General features: G+C 41.8%; 2 protein-coding genes across 2 annotated transcripts; one reads left to right on the forward strand and one right to left on the reverse strand.

The window, feature by feature from the left end:
* Window positions 1-280: 280 nt before the first annotated feature.
* On the reverse strand, window positions 281-1629 carry LOC125114606 (olfactory receptor 3A1-like). Its single transcript, XM_047757981.1, has one exon. The coding sequence runs from the start codon at window positions 1581-1583 to the stop codon at window positions 609-611; it is 975 nt and encodes a 324-aa protein (XP_047613937.1). The 5' UTR covers window positions 1584-1629; the 3' UTR covers window positions 281-608.
* Window positions 1630-13793: 12164 nt separating this feature from the next.
* On the forward strand, window positions 13794-15274 carry LOC125114515 (putative olfactory receptor 3A4). The gene has a single exon (XM_047757842.1). It carries the CDS (start codon window positions 13863-13865, stop codon window positions 14808-14810), a length of 948 nt encoding a protein of 315 aa, XP_047613798.1. The 5' UTR covers window positions 13794-13862; the 3' UTR covers window positions 14811-15274.
* The last annotated feature ends 6824 nt before the right edge of the window (window positions 15275-22098 follow it).

Raw genomic sequence — 22098 nt, forward strand, 5'->3', positions numbered from 1 at the left:
GCTGTGGTGTAGGTCGCAGACACGGCTCGGATCCCGCGTTGCTGTGGCTCTGGCGTAGGCCGGTGGCTACAGCTCCGATTCGACCCCTAGCCTGGGAACCTCCATGTGCCACGAGAGTGGCCCAAGAAATAGCAAAAAGACAAAAAAAAAAGGAATATGGTTAGGTAAATTATGATTAACTCATAAATTAACACTAGGCAGTCATTAAAATAGATAAGGTAAATTTGTAGATATCTGACAGGTAGAAAATTCTATCATATAATATGTAAACAAAAAAATATATGACATGTGCTAACAATAGGATGTGCTAATACTTGGCAGCAGCCTGTGACTTTCCATATTCCAGTCTGGATAGAATCTCTGCTGGTATATTTTTTGGGATCCCTGTAGAAAAAAACAAAGGGTCCTTCCTATAGGACCATGAACCTTCCAGGAGACAGAGTGTCCTGGTTCCAACTCCACCTGGAATGGGAAGAGTAGCTAGGACCAAATGGCAACTAGCCAAGGGTTCTGGCCTATAGAACCTGTACACCTATTATCAAGAGAACGAGTCTCACTTCCTAACAAAAGTCATCTTGCTCAAGGTTGAGGAAAGACAGGGACACTTGCTATGGTTCCACCCTTCTGAGACACCTCTCACGCAAGGCTCGCTTCCCCGTGAGTACTCGCCATAGAGCACCCTGCACATCAGGGTTCCGGAGGCTGTAAATGATTGGATTCAGCATAGGGCTGAGGACAGTGTTGAGGATGCCAATCCCCTTGTCCTTGTCTGAAGCCTCCACTGAGCCCAGCCTCATGTAGCTGAAGACACCTGTGCCATAGAAGATGCCCACCACAGTGAGGTGGGAGCCACACGTGGAGAAGGCTTTCTTCCTGCCCTCTGCTGAGCGGATTCGTAGAACAGCAGCTGCTACATGGATGTAGGAGGTGACAATGAGAATCACAGGTGCACCTGCCATGAGGATACCTAAACCAAAGAGCAGCAGCTCATTGAGCTGGGTGCTGGAGCAGGAGAGCTGGAAGAGCTGTGGGAGGTCACAGTAGAAGTGATTGATCACACTGGGGCCACAGAAGTTGAGGGTGGATATGGCAACAGTGTGGGTCAGTGCATTGGTGAAGGCACAAGCCCAGGACACAGCCACCAATATCCTCTGGACCATCTGGCTCATGTGGGTGCTGTAGGTGAGGGGTCGGCAGATGGCCAAGAATCGGTCATAGGCCATGGCTGTCAATAGGAAGCAATCTACACCAGCCAGCTGATGGAAGAAGAAAAGCTGTGTGAGGCAGGCTGCGTAGGGAACTGTGTGCTTGTGGGACAAGAGACGACTCAGCATTGAGGGAACAGTGACAGTGATGCACCCAATGTCCAGCACCGACAGGTTCCCCAGGAAGAAGTACATGGGGGTGTGGAGTCTGGGCTCCACCAGGATGGCTGCCAGGATGCTGAGGTTGCCCCCGACCGTGAGCAGGTAGGCAAAGAGGAAGAGTACAAAGACAGCTGGTCGCAGCCCTGGTGTCTCCACCAAGCCCAGCAGGATGAACTCAGTTACGACTGTTCCATTGGCCCCAGATTCTGGCTCCATGGATCCCTATAAGAAGACATCCCATGGTGGAAGGGATCAGTCTTCCCAATTGAGTTGTTCAATATAAATACATTTTCTCACTTTCATATGTCAAGCCCCATGGTAAATTCCCAAGTGTCCTGGTGGGTATTTCCCCCCTCAGGCTACCCTTCATTCATTAACCCTCTCATGACCTCGATACTGTATCTCATGATCTTCCTCTGGCTGATTGCAGCCTACAGTACCCTGCCCCCAGCTCCAACCTCCTTTCTACCATCATAAGCATCACTTTTTGCTGTACTCCCCAAATAAGAACTTGAATGCTTCTCACACTGACATTATGATTATTATAGATAGTGCATAAAAAGTGACAAATATAGAAAATTACAGCTTAGGATATCCTGAAAAGTCTTTGTTATGAATGTCCTGTTGCTTTACCTGGACAGTCTTGGAAACCACCCCAATGACCTCTGGCTCTCTTCTTCCATACCCTGCTCTCTTGGCCAAAAACTGACTCATCTAGACCCTTCAGACATCTTCTGTTCTATACAGGTTCGCTTTTTACGTGTGACTAAGATGAAACAGCAACTTCAGACACGCAGGGATAGTTAATGGGAGCTGCAATGTCAGAATCCAAGTTGGATCCTTGTATTGTGGTGGTTGTCTGTTTTAGGGATGCTTCACAGAAGATTCCATATAGGTGAGAAATTTGATACAAGGTCTCCTACAGTCTCCTAAAAACTGCGAAATCCCTGACTCCTCTTATGTCACCATCTGGGTCTAACTATAGACCTAGACTCAATGAATAAATACTATGTGAATTTACATATCAATAGGAGGAAAACAGCTCCCATACATTAAAGAATAATTAAACTACCTCTCAATTGCCCTCTCAAATCCACTTCTACTTGGGTTATAAAGTTTCACACCTATCTATGCTCAGATTATTTACCTAGAATGTCCTTTTGCTAACTCCTCTGGCTCAAATTCTTTAAGACTCAACTAAAATGTTTCTCTTCTATAAAAGTTTTCCTTATCCATCTTCATCTCAAACTCCTCTCCATTAAACTCCTTCAGCACCTTTATTGTTTATCTGTGAACCTCTTGCATGTTCATTTCTCTACAGAGTACTCTACCACTCCTCTGCCACTGTAAGTGGCTTCAGGACAGATTTATGCCTGACTCAGCTCTTCATTCTCAATGCTTTTTATCACACTGTGCATACAGTAGGTGCTTGATATTTCTGAAATAAATGAAAGAATTTGCCAAGCAAGACCATAGATCAACAAGTTTTCAGTAAAAGGGAGCATCAGATGAGCTGCAATTTGGAAAGGACTTCCTGGATGAGCTGAAACTTATGGAAGATAATAAAAAATTAATATGGGAGTTCCCGTTGTGGCCCAGTGGTTAACGAATCTGACTGGGAGCCATGAGGTTGCGGGTTCACTCCCTGGCCTCGCTCAGTGGGTTAAGGATCCGGCATTGCCATGAGCTGTGGTGTGGGTTGCAGACACGGCTCCAATCCTGCATTGCTGTGGCTCTGGCGTAGGCTGGCCGCTATGGCTCCGATTAGACCCCTAACCTGGGAACCTCCATATGCCGTGGGAGCGGCCCTAGAAAAGGCAAAAAGACAAAAAATAAAAATTAATATGATTTAATATGATGTAAGTTTGAATAAAAAGAAGAGAAGTAGTGCTATAGGAATCTTTGATATCTTTAGATAACATAACAGAAACAATTAAGAGTAGTTAAAACAATCTATTTACTAGGTCAGACAAAGAAAGACAAATATATATCAAGTATATGTGGAATACAAAATTTGATACAAATGAACTTATTTACAAACAGAAATATATTCACAGACACATAAAAAAATTTATGGTTACCGGAGGGGAAAGGAGGTGGGGGGATGGATAAATTAGGTTGGATTAACATATACACATTACTAAATAGAAAATAAACAACAGGGACCTACTGTAGAGCACAGGGAACTATATTCAATGCCTTGTAATAAACTATAAGGAGAGTTCCCATTGTGGCACAGTGGAAATGAATCTAACTAGCATCCATGAGGATGCAGTTTCAATCCCTGGCCTCACTCAGTGGGTTGGGGATCCACTGTTGCCATAGCTGTGGTGTGGGTCTCAGATGCAGCTCGGATCCTGCGTTGCTGTGACTGTGGCGTAGGCTGGCAGCTGTAGCTCCGATTCGACCCCTAGCCTGGGAACCTCCATATGCCATGAGTGAGCCCTAAAAAGCAAAATTGAAATAAAATATAAAGGAAAAGAATCTGAAAAAAAATGTATATATGTATAACTGAATCACTTTGCTGTACACCTGAAACTAACATAACTTTGTAAATCAAATATACTTTAAGAAAAAAAATTTTAGGTAATTCATTCACTGACACATCTCTTCTTGAAACAGCCCAATATAATTTGGCAATTAGGAGGGGCCAACACTATGAACAAATAAGGCTAGGCAAGGAGAGATGCCATGTTACCCTCACTCTATAGAGGTGAAGCTTACTTATTGCTACCAACATTCTAGGATGACCTTGGTCTATGCATCTAAGAGGTGCATCTTAAGATCACTGTAGTGTTAACTGAAGAGGTCCTCCCAGATCACCACTCTCAGGTGTCCATAAGGAGCCCTGGGCTGCCCCTGCTGAGTGTTTATGGCCCCCTGCTCTGACATTCCAAGTGACTCCTTTATGCATCTCATGATGAAGGGCTCCATCAGGTTCTCTGATGTAGGTCTGGTCCAAGATTGCTCCCTGAGGAACAGGTCCAGCAGAAAAGTTGAATTCAGTAAATGCGCTCATATTTATACCCATAAAAAAACAAAAAGCAGGCTTCATCCAAGAATGACAGGTGTTGGCGAAGCAGCCTGACATAGGAAGTTTCAGCTCTTTTCCTCACCTGATGTGCTGCCCCAAGAAAGACTCTCTTTCTCTACTGAATCCTCTGTGAGAGAGATTTGACTTGCTTGATAACAAGTACCTTCTCCACTACTAAGGAACAGAAGAGGAACCCTGGAGAATACTCACCTTGTTACAGGGACCAAAGCCAGAGAGGTTCCTGGCTTTGAACTTCTCTGAAGGGAAGTTAAGAGGGTGCAGCACTGTGCGGGCCCTGGCCCCAGAGAGCAAGGAAGGGGCCATATATGAGAAAATGAGTGAAAGACAAGATGAGCTCATCTCTGCTGTGAGGTGCTACAATGCAGTGCCATCCCTGGGGACCTCAGAAATAGCCCTCCAAGGAAAGGTTGGGGTTTGGGGAGCCATAGACCAATAAACAACCCAAATCTCTAGTGAGCCTGGTAATGATGCTTCAAAACTTTGTGAGGCTTTTGGAGTTCCCGTCGTGGCGCAGTGGTTAACGAATCCGACTAGGAACCACGAGGTTGCGGGTTCGGTCCCTGCCCTTGCTCAGTGGGTTAACGATCCGGCATTGCCGTGAGCTGTGGTGTAGGTCGCAGACGCGGCTCGGATCCCGCGTTGCTGTGGCTCTGGCGTAGGCTGGTGGCTACAGCTCCGATTCAACCCCTAGCCTGGGAACCTCCATATGCCGCGGGAGCGGCCCAAGAAATAGCAACAACAAGACAAAGGACAAAAAAAAAAAAAAAAAACTTTGTGAGGCTTTTGATCTTCTCAACAAGGCCTTCCATCTGACTTCTTACTCTCATATTGGTTCCATGGGGTGAGTGGGGAGTGTTATTAATTCCACTTATCACACTAGGGCAGTGAGGTCCAAAGATGTTCCCAAAGTCACCCATGGAGCTAATGGTGGAGCTGGGATGAGACTAGAGTCTATACTGAGTGCTTTCCTCTCCTAGATTCCTGGATTAAAGGAGAGCTTTGAGCAGAGCACAGCCAACTCCAAGGCATGCCTTGACCTAGGGATTAGAGGAAGCACAAGAAAGGAGACAAAGGGGAGAAGCTTTCTGCAAAGTCAGTGTGCTAAGGAGTCCTCAAGAATTCAATGTCTTCTCCCTCAAGATTTTGTTACTGGAGGCCATTGGGACTGCATTGTGGGCATAATGATTCTAGAAGAGGCAATAGAAGAATTGAGTGGTGCTATGTCCACCATAACGGAGACCTTGCATTTACCTAGCTGTAGAACCCCTACTGCTCATACTTCACCAGAGCAGCCTGGTGTGGTATGAAAAGCATGGACCTGGTCTGCAGTCAAACTCACTTCTTCAGCTATTAATGATGTGACTTAGGACCAGCTGCTGAACGGCTCTGGGCTTCAATTTCCTCACTTATGAAGTAAGAACGGTATCTTGACCACATGGTGTTGGTCTGAGAATTAAATGAAATATTATACTTAAAAGTCTTTGGCAAGAGATCAACAAATAATAGTAATAAAATAGCTATCACTAATATTTCCCACATTTTACTGCATTATCTTACTTAATCCTCCCAATAACTCTCTGATGTACATTTGTTATTTGCCCCACTTTGCAAAGAGGAAACTGAAGCTCAGGGAGGTTTAGTAACTTGCTTATACTTCTAGGATGTAACAGAGTTGGAACTCAAACCCCATAATGTGGTTTTAACAACTTTCTGTAAAATGTTGCATCCTTTCTTCTTCTAATTCAAAAAGCACACATCACACACTCCTATGACTCACTCTTTGCCATTGACAGGTACTCTGATGTTGGTGTCAACCTTTTTTTTAGTTCCTTAATGGCCAATTATAGATGCTTCCAATTTATATTAGCCAACTGAGAAAGGAATAGAGGACGTATTTTTACCTTTAGATGCTTGCCGTTCATCTTACCATGCGCCTGGTGTCTGTCATGGAGTGGATGAGCCTGGGGCTCCACATCCAAGCTGTGCTCATTCTGTCCAAGTCCAGTCCTCAGCTCTGGACTCTGCTACCATCCACAGTGTGACTCTTTTACTGTCTCACTAAATTGCTCCTGCCTACCCAGCAAGGCATCATAACGTCATAATGTTTTTAAAGGTACAGTAATTAAAACTGTGCCTTATTTGAGCAGAATTAGAGAAATGAACCAAAAGAACAAACTGGAGAGTCTGGAAATAGTATGTGGGAAATTGGTGTGTGACACTGGCAGCCAACAGAGCAGTAGGAAAAAGACAGCCCTTTGAATAAAGAATGCCACAGCAATTGGATATCCATAGGAAAAAATGACATTAGTTGTCTTTCTCACTCCATGTACAAAAATCAGTTTCAGGTGGATGAAATACTTATACTGGAGAATAAAAATGTCAAATTTTATTTTTATTATAGTTGATTTATAATGTTCTGTCAATTTCTGCTGTACAGAGATTGACAGAACATTCTTTTTCTCACATTATCCTCTATCATGTTCCATCACAAGTTATTATATGCAGTTCCCTGTGCTATACAGTGAGATCTCATTGCTTATCCTCTCCAAATGCAAGAGTTACAGTCTATGGAATATATTCATGATATTCTAGGAGCTCAATCATTCTTTTTTTTTTTTTGTCTTTTTGCCTTTTCTAGGGCCGCAACCTATACCACAGCTCACAGCAACACTGAATCCTTAACCCACTGAGCAGGGCCAGAGACCAAACCTGCAACCTCATGGTTCCTAGTCGGATTCATTAACCACTGAGCCACGACAGGAACTCCCAGTCATTCTTAAGTCCAAAAACATTAATAATTTTTAAAAGACTGAGAAATTTTCCTTCATTAAAATTTATAATCTCTATTCATTATAAGATAATTATCTTTTTATATTTATTATTTATTTTTTTCCACTGTACAACATGGGGACCAAGTTACACATACATGTACACATACTTTTTCCTCCCATTGTTGTGCTGCAGTATAAGTATCTAGACATAGTTCTCAATGCTACACAGCAGGATCTCATTATAAGTCCATTCCAAGAGCAATAGTTTGCATCCATTAACCCTAAGCTCTGATCCCTCCCACTCCCTCCCTCTCCCCCTGGGCAGCCACAAGTCTATTCTCCAAGTCCATGATTTTCTTTTCTGTGGAAACACTCATTTGTGCTGTATATTAGATTACAGTTATAAGTGATACCATATGGTATTTGTCTTTGTCTTTCTGACTTATTTCACTCAGTACGAGAGTCTCTAGTTCCATCCATGTTGCTGCAAATGGCATTATTTTGTTCTTTTTTATGGCTGAGTAGTATTCCCTTGTGTATATATACCACATCTTCCTAATCCAGTCATCTGTCAATGGACATTTGGGTTGTTTCCATTTCTTGGCTATTGTGAATAGTGCTGCAATGAACTTGGCACATGCATGTGTCTTTTTTAAGGAAAGTCTTGTCCCGATATACGCCCAAGAGTGGGATTGCTGGGTCATATGGTAGTTCTATACATAGTTTTCTAAGGTACCTCCATACTGTTCTCCATAGTGGCTGTACCAGCTTACATTCCCACCAACAGTGCAGGAGGGTTCCCTCTTCTCCACACCCCCTCCAGCACTTGTTATTTGTGGACTTCTTAATGATGGCCATTCTGACTGGTGTGAGGTGGTATCTCGTGGTATTTTTGATTTTCATCTCTCTGAAAATCAGTGATGTTGAGCATGTTTTCAGGTGTTTGTTGGCCATCTGTATATCTTCCTTGGAGAAATGTCTATTCAGGTCCTTTGCCCATTTTTCCATTGGGTTGTTGGCTTTTTTGCTGTTGAGTTGTATAAGTTGCTTGTATATTTTAGAGATTAAGCCCTTGTCAGTTGCATCGTTTGACACTATTTTCTCCCATCCTGTAAGTTGTCTTTTTGTTTTCTTTTTGGTTTCCAAGACAATTATTTTTAAGTGAAGGGACAACTACAGATTAAGAGATGTGCAACACATACAGCTATCCTGAAGTATACAAAATATATCCAAATATTCTACAACTAATAAGAAAAATACAAGGGATCCAATAGAAGATAGGCAAAAGATATGAACAGGGGTTTCACAGAAGAGAAAACACAGACAGCCAGTGAATTTAGGAAAGGAAGTCCAGCCCTATTTGTAATCTAGAAAATGCAAATTAAAATCACACTAGAGACACCATTTCAAACTGTATTGGTCTAAACAAAGAAAGGAGATAATAACAATTTTTATGAGAATATAGATTGTTAAAAAATCTTATACAAAACTGGTACTATCCTAAAATTGTACAAGCACTCTGGGAAACAACTTGATTTTATCCTTTAAACTGTAAGATACACAAATTCCATTTCTAATTAGCAACCATAGAAATTCTTGCATGGGCGTGCCAAGAGATGTGTACAAGAGTGTCCACAGAAGCAAAAATACCTTCAAACAGAAAATGATAAAAGAAAAGAAATGATAAATTGTGATGCATTCATACCATGCAATCCTATACAGCCTTAAAAAAAAGAGCAACAGCTGTGGACACTAATAGGAGAATCACACAACATAATAGTGAAAAAAACAAGCAAAAGAAGAAAAACCATTGAAAGATCCCAGCTACATAAAGACCAAATATAATGGTAAAATCTAGATGATGGGTGCATGAGAGTTCACTATACAATTATTTGAACTTTACTGTGTGCTTTAAAATTTTTATAGTACAGTGTCAGAGGAAAACAGTTGATCATTAAATAGAAGACCTGGCTAGATATCTTGCTATCAAATACACCAGTTTTTATAACCTTTGAGACCACTTCTAGAAATCCGTTCTAAATGTGGAAGAGCCATAATAAAAGGAAATTTTAAGTGACTTACATACAGGCCAATAAGGGAATAATCAAGAAAACTTTATATTCACCACCACTTTATTGAAACTCTCGTCCTTGACCCAGTGTGAGTCTAGGGAAGGGAATGACATCCAAACATGAGATTCCCTCTAACAGTCTAAGTATTGTCCTTGGACTTGGGCATATCAGTGCTCTCTGCCCTCTTCTGGGAGGTTGTACCATTCCTTATGCAAAGTGACCTCCGTGGGACTCTCCCATCACTGCCGCATTTGTCTAAATTCTAGGGTGGAGTACCTTTTATTTATAAGCCGAGAATACCACTGCGTATACAGCATTGTTATATGTGCTTTATTTATGAAATAATGTATGAAATACATTAAAAACAAAAACCAATACACAAAATATTATTAAATAAACATAATCAGAGGGAGAGATGGTAGCCTTTTTTGGCTCTGCTGAGAGCTGAAGTCTGGGCCTTGCAGCAAGCTCCTCCTTTTGAGTAAAAATCTGTATCCCTTCAAGAGAATGTGATGCAATCATCATCATCATCAGTCCTCATATAAATTAAATAGTCTAAAAATTCAGAGTTGCTTCTTTCCCACTAGCTGATCTTTATTACACGAGGGCTTTGAATTGCCACATGTTTACATAATGAATCATTTTTCTTTTCCTTCATGGTTAATTGAGTTAAAGAAACCTCTGTTAACAAGCAAGCCAAAAGACCTTGGCGCCAGTTAAAACCTGCCCCCCAAAGGAAGATATAGGCAAAGGATATGAAGAATATAGGTGAGGGATATGAAGAATGTTTCCCCTGTCCCTCACAAAAATATACGTAATTTGTACTTTTTTGTCATGAGATGACAAGGAATCTAGTCTTGGGAATGCAGACTATCAATGGATGAGAAAAGATCCTTGCAGAGATTGAGGTTAGAGGAGTTCCCATTGTGGCACAGTGGAAATGAATTCAACTAGTTCTATCTCTGGCCTCACTCAGTGGGTTAAGGATCCAGCATGGCCATGAGATGTGGTATAAGTCGCAGATGTGGCTTGGATCCTGTGTTGCTGTGGCTGTGATGTAGGCTGGCAGCTGTAGCTCCAATTGGACCCCTATCCTGGGAACCTACACATGCCATGAGTGTGGCCCTACAAAGCAAAAAAAAAAAAAAAAATTATTCAGGACAAAGGCCAAAAAATCAGAAATGCAAAGACTTGGTTGCATTATTATTTATAATGATGACAAATTGGAAACTGAATACCCAATGGTTAAGTGAATGTTGGCAAATGCAAATGATAGAATGTTAGAAAGTCATGATAAAATTTTGGAAAATGATCCATTCCATGATGCTCAAAAAAGAAAGGCAGAGAAAAATCTGAAAATAATATTTCAATTCAATATCCTGCCTTTTGTAAACAAGAAAATTAAATGTGTGTGTGTGTGCTGTGTGCACCTCTTGTAGAACAGGGAGAAACATGATGCATTTGGTTTTGTACATATTGAGCTTGATGTTCCTGTGGGATGTTCATGCAGAAATATCTAATTCACAATTAGGTATCAGGATCAACAAATAGAAAAATGAAGATATCAGCATGTTGCCTTTAGATTGCTATGGGAGTTTAGAGGAAGGGCACCTAGCCCAGCTCACAGGTGCAAGGAAGATTTCCTAGGAGAAAGAAGACCTGTGATGGGTCTGCAAGGACGCAGTTTCTGGGTTAACAAGGTGGGAGAAAAGGATACTGTTGAGGGGGAGAACGCAGCCTTTGTTAGGTCAGGTGGGGAATGTACAGTAATGGGTTCCATTAGGCTCTGGAACCTAGAAACTCCCTTCCATGGACAGCTGTCAACAAAGCTCTCAATTCATCCTAATTTCCTACCAACTCCTCCTTGGCTTATGGCCATCTTGAGACATTATGAGGCTTTTCCATTGATCTTGCAAAGAACGGCTCTCAAACTTGCTAATGAGAGCCAGTGGGAAAACCTTCTTAATTAAGAAGAATTGTTAATGGTTTTATTTAATGCCTAAAACCACTTTTAGGAGTTAACAAAAGTTGAGTGGTCCTGGTCTAGAGGATACTCCAAACCTTTATCTTTCTTTTTGGTGTTGGGGACACGAGGCTAGAAAACATTTAGGGTGAGGATTCTAGAGGGTCTGCATTGTACTAAGGGAGCAGAGAAGGGGTAAGATAGTTGTTTGAGACTAGAAGAGAAGCTGGGTTTGAAAATGGCTATAGTGAGCTGTCATGGGAGATGTGAGGTGACCTTGTGAGATGATGGAGAGGATGAGATAGGAGCAGTCCTGCCCCAGGCTCCAACCCCCTAGCAGCCCCATGCTGCAAGCAAGGCTGGGAAGTCACTGCTTCTCCCCTCCCAAGACGGTAGGCTGGACTAACCAGAAACCCAGAGTCCCAACTCCATCCCCAACACAGTGTGACCTTTACTGCCCTTTAAGGCTTTCTGAGATTCATTTTAACGCTGAAATGTGCTGATAAGAATGCTGATTCATAGTAAGTGCTCAGAAACATTTTTATTAAAATGAATGAATGAATTTTGCCATATCCATGAAGGTAACACTTGGAAACATTTTGATAAAGTTCTTAAAGCTACAGAGATCATTATATCTGTGGCAATGATATAATGGCTCCCCCTGGAATATGCTGATTTCTGAGGCCTCCAGGGGTATCAGTTGGGAGGAGAAAAATCCAGAGTGAGGGTGATGTCAGCTGAGTTGTTTGTTTTCTTGTCTCTTGATCCTTTATAAGCTATCACCATGTGGAGGTCTAGGGGCCAGTATGACTGTCCCTCTTCTTTGCCCAAGAAGTGTCTATCCCCTTGATAGGGTGAGTGCCATCCCCAGACTCCTCACTGCATGCCCCCAACTTGGTTTCCATACAAGGGCAGTTCATCCTCTGGGCAATGGAAGGGCTCCTTCCATCTCCTGAAAAGAACCAGCTGGACTTGGCTGCTTGAAGGTAAGGGTTAGAGACAGGGAGGAGACCATGATAACTAAGGTTCAAAGCCTCACTAAGTGGGAGGAGGGCAGAGCTGTTACCAAGATAGTTACATCAAGAGAAGATCAAGAATGAAGACCAGTTCAGATCTGGAGGAGCTGAGGTGATGGTCAGAACATACCTGTGCAGAAGAGTCCAGACCATTAGATGGTGGTTGACCCACTGTGGATTGAGGACATTATTTTCAACACTAATCATTAGAAAACATTTTCCCTCTGCTCATGCCTTTTGCCCACTGAGGAACTCCAACTCTAGCCTCTTCCTTTTGTGAGTAGACTTAAATATCCCCATGCGAGTGACCTAAATATCCATCCCTCAGCCAGAGATTGAAGTGGATCCCTGTGTGCTTTATTAGTGAGACTACTCAGGGTCAGGGGAAGGAAAGTGTTATCTAGGAAATCTTGTGTGGGAGCAGGTCAAGGCACTGTGAAAGACTTTTTAGCCTTATCTGGTCATTGGGTTCATGACAGGGTGTGCATTGGATGATGTGCAGTTAGAGCCAGGAGAAAGAAGAGCAAGCAGCCCAGTGGTGGTGGAGGCAGAAGAGAACTCAGAGTCTGGGTATCTGCTTATCTGGCATGTGGGAGAGAGCTCAGCTGGGCATCCAGGGAGGCAGCTCAATTGGATATCCACTGACCCCACCTAGAGTTTAAGTCTGGAAACACGTTCCTCCAAAGCTCATTTCACATTTTTCTTATTCAGTAAAAGGTCAGTATTTTGGAGTTGAAACTTCCCAGATGCTATATGGAGAAATGCAGTATAGTCTTACTATCGAGAACATCTACAGGCTGGTAGTCAGCAACTCTGGAGCTGGAGATGTCCTCGAATTCAGTTTCATTGTTCTGAGTTCATTTCACCCCCCCCCCCAAAAAAAAGTCCAGGCCAAGTCTCATGGATTCACAAGTTAATCTCTTTAACAGTCTGGGCGACAGCAGTCTTCTCACTGCTGCATCACATATGTCGGCATGTACATGGAGGTTGCAGGGACACAGGCTGGGGGAGCATGCCTGCCCCTACCCTTTCTCAGAAGCCTTGCTTTCATCCTGTGGGATCTCACATACCCAACTTATGGCCATGTCACCATGGCTTGGGGTTTTCTTCTTGGGACTCTGGTTTCAGGAAAATAATCTTCCCTTTTAACTTTTTTTTAAATTTATTTTTTATTAAAGAATAGTCAATCTACAGTGTTATGTCCATTTCTGCTGTACAGCATATTGACCCAGTCATACATATAGATGCATTCTTTTCCCCATACTATCTTCCATCATGTTCTATCCCAAGAGATTGGATATACTTCCCTGTGTTCTACAGTAGGACCATGCTGCTTATCCATTCTAAAGGTAATAGTTACATTTTCCCCCTTTTTCTGTCAGTTCATCAATTTCTGTTTGAATCTGTTCAATGACCTGTTCTTACCCAGTTAGAGTCAGATATATTAAGTCTTCTATTATGTCTCAATAACTTTCTGTTAAATTGTATGTGTCCCTACCCCTCCCACCCTCTCCTGGACGCTACTACGCTGGGTGATTGCTGTTAAGATCTCATCCTCCTCTTGCCACCACTGACACCTTCTAGCTTTGCTCAGTTCTGCCGCTAGTGGAAGAGAGCCATGGATCTGGGAGCCTCAGAAAATGATTCCGTTGTCACGGAGTTTGTCCTGTTGGGTCTAACAGAGACTCCCTCTCTACATCCCATCCTCTTTGTCATCTTCCTTCTTGCTTATGTAGCTACTGTGGCTGGCAATTTCAGCATCCTGGCTGCCATCTTTGCTGAGCCCAAACTCCACACCCCCATGTACTTCTTCCTGGGGAACTTGTCCCTGCTGGATGTCGGGTGCATCAGTGTCACTGTCCCTGCCATGCTGAGGCATTTCATGTCCAATAACAGAAGCATTCCCTATATATCCTGCCTCTCACAGCTCTTCTTCTTCCACCTCCTGGCTGGGGTGGACTGCTTCCTGCTGACCGTCATGGCCTATGACCGCTATCTGGCCATCTGCCAGCCCCTCACCTATAGCACCCGCATGAGCTGGGGAATCCAGCAAGCCCTGGCGGGCATGTCCTGTGTCTTCTCTTTCACCAATGCACTGACCCAAACTGTTGCCTTATCGACTCTTAACTTCTGTGGCCCCAATGTGATCAATCACTTCTACTGTGACCTCCCACAGCTCTTCCAGCTCTCCTGCTCCAGCACGCAGCTCAATGAGCTGCTGCTCTTTGTAGCAGCAGCCTTCATGGGTGTGGCCCCCTTGGTCCTCATCACTGTGTCCTATGGGCACGTGGCAGCTGCAGTCCTGCGGATCCGCTCTGCAGAAGGCAGGAAGAAAGCCTTCTCCACGTGTGGCTCCCACCTCACTGTGGTGGGCATCTTCTATGGCACAGGTGTCTTCAGCTACATGAGGCTGGGCTCAGTGGAGGCTTCAGACAAGGACAAGGGGATTGGCATCCTCAACACTGTCATCAGCCCCATGCTGAACCCACTCATCTACAGCCTCCGGAACCCTGATGTGCAGGGCGCCCTGCGGCGGGTTCTCATGGGGAGACAGCCCCCCAAGTGAGATCCCTCCCTCTAGCCTTAAAGAATGTCATGGCTCTGCTTACTGCTTCCAAGAGGTATTGTGATTAGTATAAGTGAAATGTGGATACTATGAAATCGGATCAGGGACTGGGTTAGGAAGGAAAGTGCAATAAAAAGGATAATTGCTCTTACTGATGTCAGGATTACCATGTGCCGGGTCACTCTTCTGAGTGACTGACATCCATTAACTCCTTTAATCCTCAGAACAACCCTATGAGATAGACACAGATTTACAAAATACAGATTAGGAAACTCAACCTAAGAGAGGTGAAGTAACTTCCCAAAGTCACACAGCAAGTGAATGTCAGAGCTGGGAGCTGAACCTAGGTAGGCTACGTCTTGAACTACTGCCTCTCAAAGGTAATAAATCATTTCAATGAGGAAGGGTATCTGCAAGTTGTGTTGGACAGATGGGCAATAAAGGGGAAAAAAAGAAAAGGGAGATCAGTGTTATAGAAAAAAAAAGCTAGGGAGTTCCCATCATGGCTCAGTGGTTAACGAATCCGACTAGGAACCATGAGGTTGTGGGTTTGATCCCTGGCCTTGCTCAGTGGGTTAAGGATCCGGCGTTGCCGTGAGCTGTGGTGTAGGTCGAAGACAGGGCTCAGATCTCGTGTTGCTGTGGCTCTGGTGTAGGCCAGCGGCTACAGCTCCGATTAGACCCCTAGCCTGGGAACCTCTATATGCCTCGGGAGCAGCCCTAGAAAAGGCAAAAAGACCAAAAAAAAAAAAAAGAAAAAGAAAAGAAAAAAGCTATTTAAATAAAATGAAAATATGAATTAAAAAGTTTCATCCCTTCAACAAATTCATAGTTTGTTCCGTAACAGCTAGTAGAGGTTGAGGGAATTGTTGGAGGCCAATTTCAGCAAATAAATCAACAAAAAGATAACAAATTTAAAAACGCAAATCGGAAGGAACAAGCATTGTTTAGAAAAATCTCAGAGATGATGTAGAGTACTGGACCAGCAACAACAAAAAATTACATGTAATGAATTTAGTAGAGAAAGAGATTTGGCTCATTTGGAAGAGTCTCCCTGACTGATGAAATGGAGCTCTTTGCCCCCTCTGACTTACAAACCAGCCTCTCCCTCTGCATAAGGAGGAAGACGCTTCTTCATTTAGTCAATTTCTAGCTTCAAACTGCTCTTTACATAATGCAATACAAATGTATGCTTACTGAAAAATTAGAAAGTACAAAAAAATGAAATTACCCATAAGTTCACCAGAGATAATCACTATTAATATTTAGCATATGATTGTTACAAATCTTTCCACACCTAATACATATTTGTAAAAATGGAATTACTTAAAGCTCTATAGCATGATTTTTTTCACTTAGTCATCTAGATGGACCTCTTTCCATGACATTCAATATAGATCTTCCTCCTCTTTTTCTAGATTGCAAAGTATTCTTTTGAGCAGATAGAACAAATTTTTTAAAATGTTACTTGGCTTTTTAAAAATTACTTTCTTTTTTAGTCAATTTAATTTTTTTTTTTTCATTTTTTGGCTGCACTTGTGGCATATGGAAGTACCCAGGCCAGAGATGGAATCCGAGCCAGAGCTGTGACCTATACCACAGGTGTAGCAACACTGGATCCTTAACCCACTGCACCAGGCCAGGGATCGTACTCGCACCTCCACAGACACAAGTTCCACTGCACCACAACGGGAACTCCTAGAATGAATCTTTTTTTTATTTTTGAATGCATTGGTTCATTGATTCTTTCCCCACTGATATGAAATGACCCCTTCATTATCTGCTAAATATCCTTCTAGTTTGGTCTGTTATTGACTCTCTTTTGAACTTTTTAATTGCTATGGTATTACAATACAAGTTAATATGTAGGTGTCAAGGTCTTTCTCTTCTTTCCTTAGCATTGGCATGTCCCAGCCTTACTCAGTCCTGTAGCTTCTTACTCTCATACAAACATCCTTCCAGATTAATTTAAAAATCCATTTGTAAACCTCTAAGACAGTGTCAATGCCTATATTTAGGAATAGCTGATACCTTTGAATTATTGATTTTCCCAATCTGGAACAAGGTGTATCTTTTCAATTATTCAAGTCTTCTTTACTCAAGTTCCAGTTTGGGAAAAACATTAAGATCATATGATGAGTTCCCATCATGGCTCAGGGGAAATGAATCTAATATCCATGAGGACACAGGTTCAATCCCTGGCCTTGCTCAGTGGGTTAAGGATCTGGTGTTGCCATGAGCTATGGTGTTGGTTACAGACATGGCTCAGATCCCATGTGGTGTGGGCCAGCAGGTGCAGCTGTGATTTGACCCCTAGCCTGGGAACCTCTATATGCTGTGGGTGTGGCCCTAAAAAGGCCAAAAACAAAAAAACAAACAAACAAAAAGATCGTGTGAAACAAAACATTATGATCATGTGAAAAAGAAGAAAGTTGAATTTCTCTTGGCACAATGCAAATTTATCCAGAGTGATTCAGGAAGCCAAGAAGGCATGTACCAGAGGTTAGGGTTAATGAGCATCTGCTCACTCTGCAGCAGCTGGCGTAGAGTCTCTGAAACTCCCACCGACTATTGGAACCCTGGAAAAAGATTCTATGTGAGTTTAATATTCTGATAGGGACATTTGCACTTAGAAACTCAATGGAAAGGAATCATTTTTGTATATTTTACAGAGTTCTCCAGTTAAAAGACCCTTAGTTGTACCTGAAGCGCAGATGTGTGGTTTACAAGACAAAACCAAAGTCATCAGATTTTCCACAGTTTTCAACTCTTACAACATGAAATCTGCCAACAGTAGGTCTCCATTCTTACGTATCAGCAATCATCTAGGGCTAAGTTTCCACAGCGCTTGTTGGAGGGAAGCAGTACTCTCCAGTCTGCCAGGTATCCACCCGACACATCGTATGCCTGGCCCTTACAGACACTGGTTGGAGGAGTTTGTCATCCCTGATCTAGGCATTTGATGTTCTAGTCTTGTCGCCACTGAAAAAAAGGTTTGTTCTGTCATGTATGTCTGTTTCTTAGAAGTTTCTGAGCCTCTCTAAACTTACGATATAGGAAACTTCTACCAGCACATGAGGCACTCAAGTAATAGGATGAATCACTGTCTTACTATAGGGAAGACGGTCTGTACAATTCAGCACTATCTAGGGAGGAAACAGGGGGCACAGACTTGTCACTAAATTGGACATGTCACTAAATGAAACGACCTATGTCCATAAAAGTATAATTCCGTTAAATTATTAATTCCAAAAATTTTCATTGAGCACCTAAAACATAGCATGAATAATACTAAATACTGAGATGCAGAAAATGGAAGGAAACACAAGATCTAACCTCAAGAGGATTCCTTGGATATAGAAGGAGCCCAAAAAGCTGAGTTAGAGAGACACATATAGGTGGCTGACATGCACAGGGAGGATGGAGAGAAGGGAAACAAAGGTACTGAGAGAGGCATCTGGAAGAGTTGGAGGCTGAGCCATGTGTTACATGATGAGTGGGCATTTGCCAAGGTGGCTTGGAGGGAGTCTTGCCAGGCAGAGTGTGACCTCTTCTAGGGCCGTCTGAGAGGAGTAGTAGGAACAGGCCATTGCAGTGGGACACAGAGGGGACCAGAAGCCAGGAAATCAGGACACGTTCAGCAGTGATTGGAAGAAGGGAAGGACCAAAGTAGCCAATGGAGAAACAGAAGATTAAGGAAGTTTTGGACTTTGTTTTAGTTTTGTTTAAAGATGAGAAGAGCTGCATGTTTATAAGCTGGTACAATAAAAAGGAAGAAGTGTAAAATGTCCAAGAAGGAGAATAGCTGATGGAGTGAGATACCCCCCCCCAAAAAAAGTGAGAAAATAAAGAAATGGGGAGTTCCCGTTGTGGCTCAGCAGAAATGAATCTGACTAGTATCCATGAGGATATGGGTTTGAAGCCTGGCCTTGCACAGTGGGTTAAGGTCCAGCATTTTCGTGAGCCATGGTGTAGTTTGTAGACATGGCTCGGATCTGGCGTGGCTGAGGCTGTGGTGTAGGCCAGCAGCTGCAACTCTGATTCGTCCCCTAGCCTGGGAACCTCCATATGGTGTGGGTACAACCCTAAAAAGCAAAAGAAAGAAATGATTGATTTTCTATATCTTGGCATATCAATTAAGAGAAAGTACTCATTGAAGTATTGATTGAAGTATGAAATAGAGTAGAATACAATAATTAAGTAGTGAGTTCTAAGTAATTTTCACCTCTCAGTAATTTTTGGGGGGCTAACAAAACTGTTTTGTTAACAATTGATTTATTCAGTTGTTGACAGTGTTTTCTTGCTGTACTGGTTTAACACTTGTCCTCAAGGAAATTATAATCCACAAATAAAATATATTTTATTGATTAAGTCATACACAGCTTATTTTAAAGCCTAGAGACTAAAAAACCATTTACCTACAGAACCAGCAAACATTGGGGAAAAAAAGAAAAAGAACTGATTATTTTGCAATAATCATATAAGGTTTAAAGTAATAAATATATATATAAGTTCTTTTCTTGTTTTTATGGCTGCATTCACAGCAAGAGGAAGTTCTCAGGCTAGGGGTCAAATCAGAGCTGCAGCTGCCGGTCTACATCACAGCAATGCCAGATCCAATCCGCATCTGTGACCTACACTGCAGCTGTGGCAATGCCAGATCCTTAACCCACTGAGCGAGGCCAGGGATTGAACCCACATCCTCACAGACACTTAACCCACTGAGTCACAGGGGGTACTCCTGAAAGTTCTTTTCATTCACTGATTCACCCAACAAATGTTTACTGAAGTCTTACTGGACATTAGGGCACAGGGAGAAAAAGTCAGTTTCTACCCCTAACGAATCCAGTCTGTTGTGGAAAAGTGCTATAACAATGTTAGCTATTAAGACATAATCATCATTTTCATGTAACCTCTTTTGAGATTTTTCTCAGCATTATTATCAGAGACATAAATTTCTCTCTTGACGGCTAACATGAAAACTGTAACAGTGATGTAGGTTTAAACTATATACAAATACCACTAAATATAGTGATAACAATTCCTTACATGAAAATGGTACTTTCCAATTCACAGAAACACTTTCATGTCTTGTATCTTATTTGCTTTTCAACACATTCTTATCTGGTCCAGAGTGTAGGCATCACTATTCTTCTTCATTTTGTGGATGAAAAACTTGAAATGCAATAGGACACATTTGCTTGCTCAAGGTCTCAGTATCAGAAAAAATTGTAGAACTTAACACACTAGAAATCTGGAAGATGTTTTCAAGGCTGAATATAATTTTTAAATAATTTTGAATAAAGTTACATAAGGCATTACAGATGTTTGAAATAAATTCTGCTAGAAAAAAAATATTACCATGTTTTTCTTGAATAAAATAAGAAGCTTCTATTTCAAGCCTAGAACCAAGCAATACAGTTGTTGACAAAACTCTAGAAGTATGTCCTCTAAATTCAAGGTAAAAGCGTATGTGCCCATTACAGCCATAACTTCTGTAACTAAATTGTGATTTCAGTAATTTGGGAAATGTGCTAATTTAAAAAGGCATCCTGAATTCTCTCCTTCACTAGTGATTTTATCTGCCCTGATGATTCCTCATTTCTAAACTTCAGACGTATATATTCATCAGTCTATTGGCCATTTCTACAGGCATCACAAACCAAACACATCGTGACTAAACTTATCTTCTCACCAACCTTGCTCCTCTTCTGACACCTATTCATTTGTACAGCATTATCCGGTCACCCAAGAATTAAAACTAGAGGCAATCAATCATTCTTTGACCCTCTTAGCAACCCCAACCATCCCATTCAGCATGCATCTGGGAGCCAATAAAAATGAACTGCAAAGCATTCCCTCTCTCTTTCTCTGATCATATTTCCACATGGCTCTAAACTTTCTTACTGTGAAGCTGGCCTCTCTTCTGCTTCTGATCCTTGAAATTAGTGCTTAGCCTTGGTCTCTAGTGTTGGAACTTCAATTTTTCTTTGTACCTTTCCATACCCTGACTCATCCCTGCTCTAGGGCAGGCCTTGAGATGCCCAGCCTTGGCCTCTTGCCTCATCATGCTATCCAGGCCTCTTTTTCAAGAGGAACACACAGAATTTTTGGTTCTATAGGATGTGTTTTACAGTCCCCTTGCTTATTAAACCTGCCACCTACCAATCTGGAGTGGCCTGCCTCTTTCTTTGGTCTCTCCTTGCCTTCTGTGTGCAGGGCCTGTTTGCAAACCAAATACAAAAATTCCTTAGATAAGACACAAAAAGCATGAATCATAAAAGAAAAAAATTGATGAATTGGATATCATCAAAAATTTAAATGTCAGTTATTCAAAGGACATTGTTAAGAAAGTGAAAATACAAGCCATAAACTGGGAAAATATTTGCAAAATAGTTACCTGACTAAAAGCCAGTATCCAGAATATATTTTTTAAAAAGCTCTAAATTAATAAGAAGTAGAAAAAAAACCCAATTTTTTATTTTATGGGGGAGCAAAGTATTTAAATAAATACTTTATCAATGACATACAGATGGTGCATAAGCACATGAAAAGATGCTCAATATTTTTAAGGAAAAATGTTAAACCGCAATGAGATACCACTGCACACCTTAATAGGATGGTTAATATTAAAAAGACCGACGATACGAAGTGTTGATGAGCAACTGGCAATCTCATGCATTGCTAGGAGGGATGCAAGATGTACAGCCACTTTGGACAACAGTTTCGTAATTTCTTTTAAAATTAAACATCCACTCACATAGGGCTGAGAATTACACTCCTAGATATTTTCCAAGGAGAAATGAAGACATACACCCACCCACCCACACACACACACACACAAAAATACCTGTTTTCACATATTTATTGTACCTTTACTTGTAACAGCTAAAATCTGGAAACAACCCTAAATGGTCATTAACTGACAAATAGCTAAGCAAATCACAATACATCTATACGATGAACACTACTCAGTGAAAAAAAGGACTGTACTACTAGTATAATCTACATGCCTGACTCTCGAAAGGATTATGCTAACTGAATGAATCCAGTTATCTTTTAAAAGTCTCAAACCATGTGACTCCACTGATATATGAAAAAGGCAAAACCAGAGGGACAGAAATCAAGTCAGAGGTTGCCATGGCTATGGTATGAAGAGAGAATTGCCTACAGAGGAGTAGAAGGAACTTTTTAGAGTGATCAAAGGTTTTGGTATAGTGATGGAGACGGTAGATACATGACAGTATACTTTTTTATCAAAACTCATCAAAATTCATAATTAAAATTA

The sequence above is a fragment of the Phacochoerus africanus genome, chromosome 14, assembly GCF_016906955.1.
Source record: "Phacochoerus africanus isolate WHEZ1 chromosome 14, ROS_Pafr_v1, whole genome shotgun sequence".
In the NCBI taxonomy this organism is placed as follows: domain Eukaryota; kingdom Metazoa; phylum Chordata; class Mammalia; order Artiodactyla; family Suidae; genus Phacochoerus; species Phacochoerus africanus.

Bases quoted from the DNA above. Each gene is read 5' to 3' on its own strand.
- LOC125114515 (XM_047757842.1), top strand. From the start codon at position 13,863: ATGGATCTGGGAGCCTCAGAAAATGATTCCGTTGTCACGGAGTTTGTC.
- LOC125114606 (XM_047757981.1), bottom strand. From the start codon at position 1,583: ATGGAGCCAGAATCTGGGGCCAATGGAACAGTCGTAACTGAGTTCATC.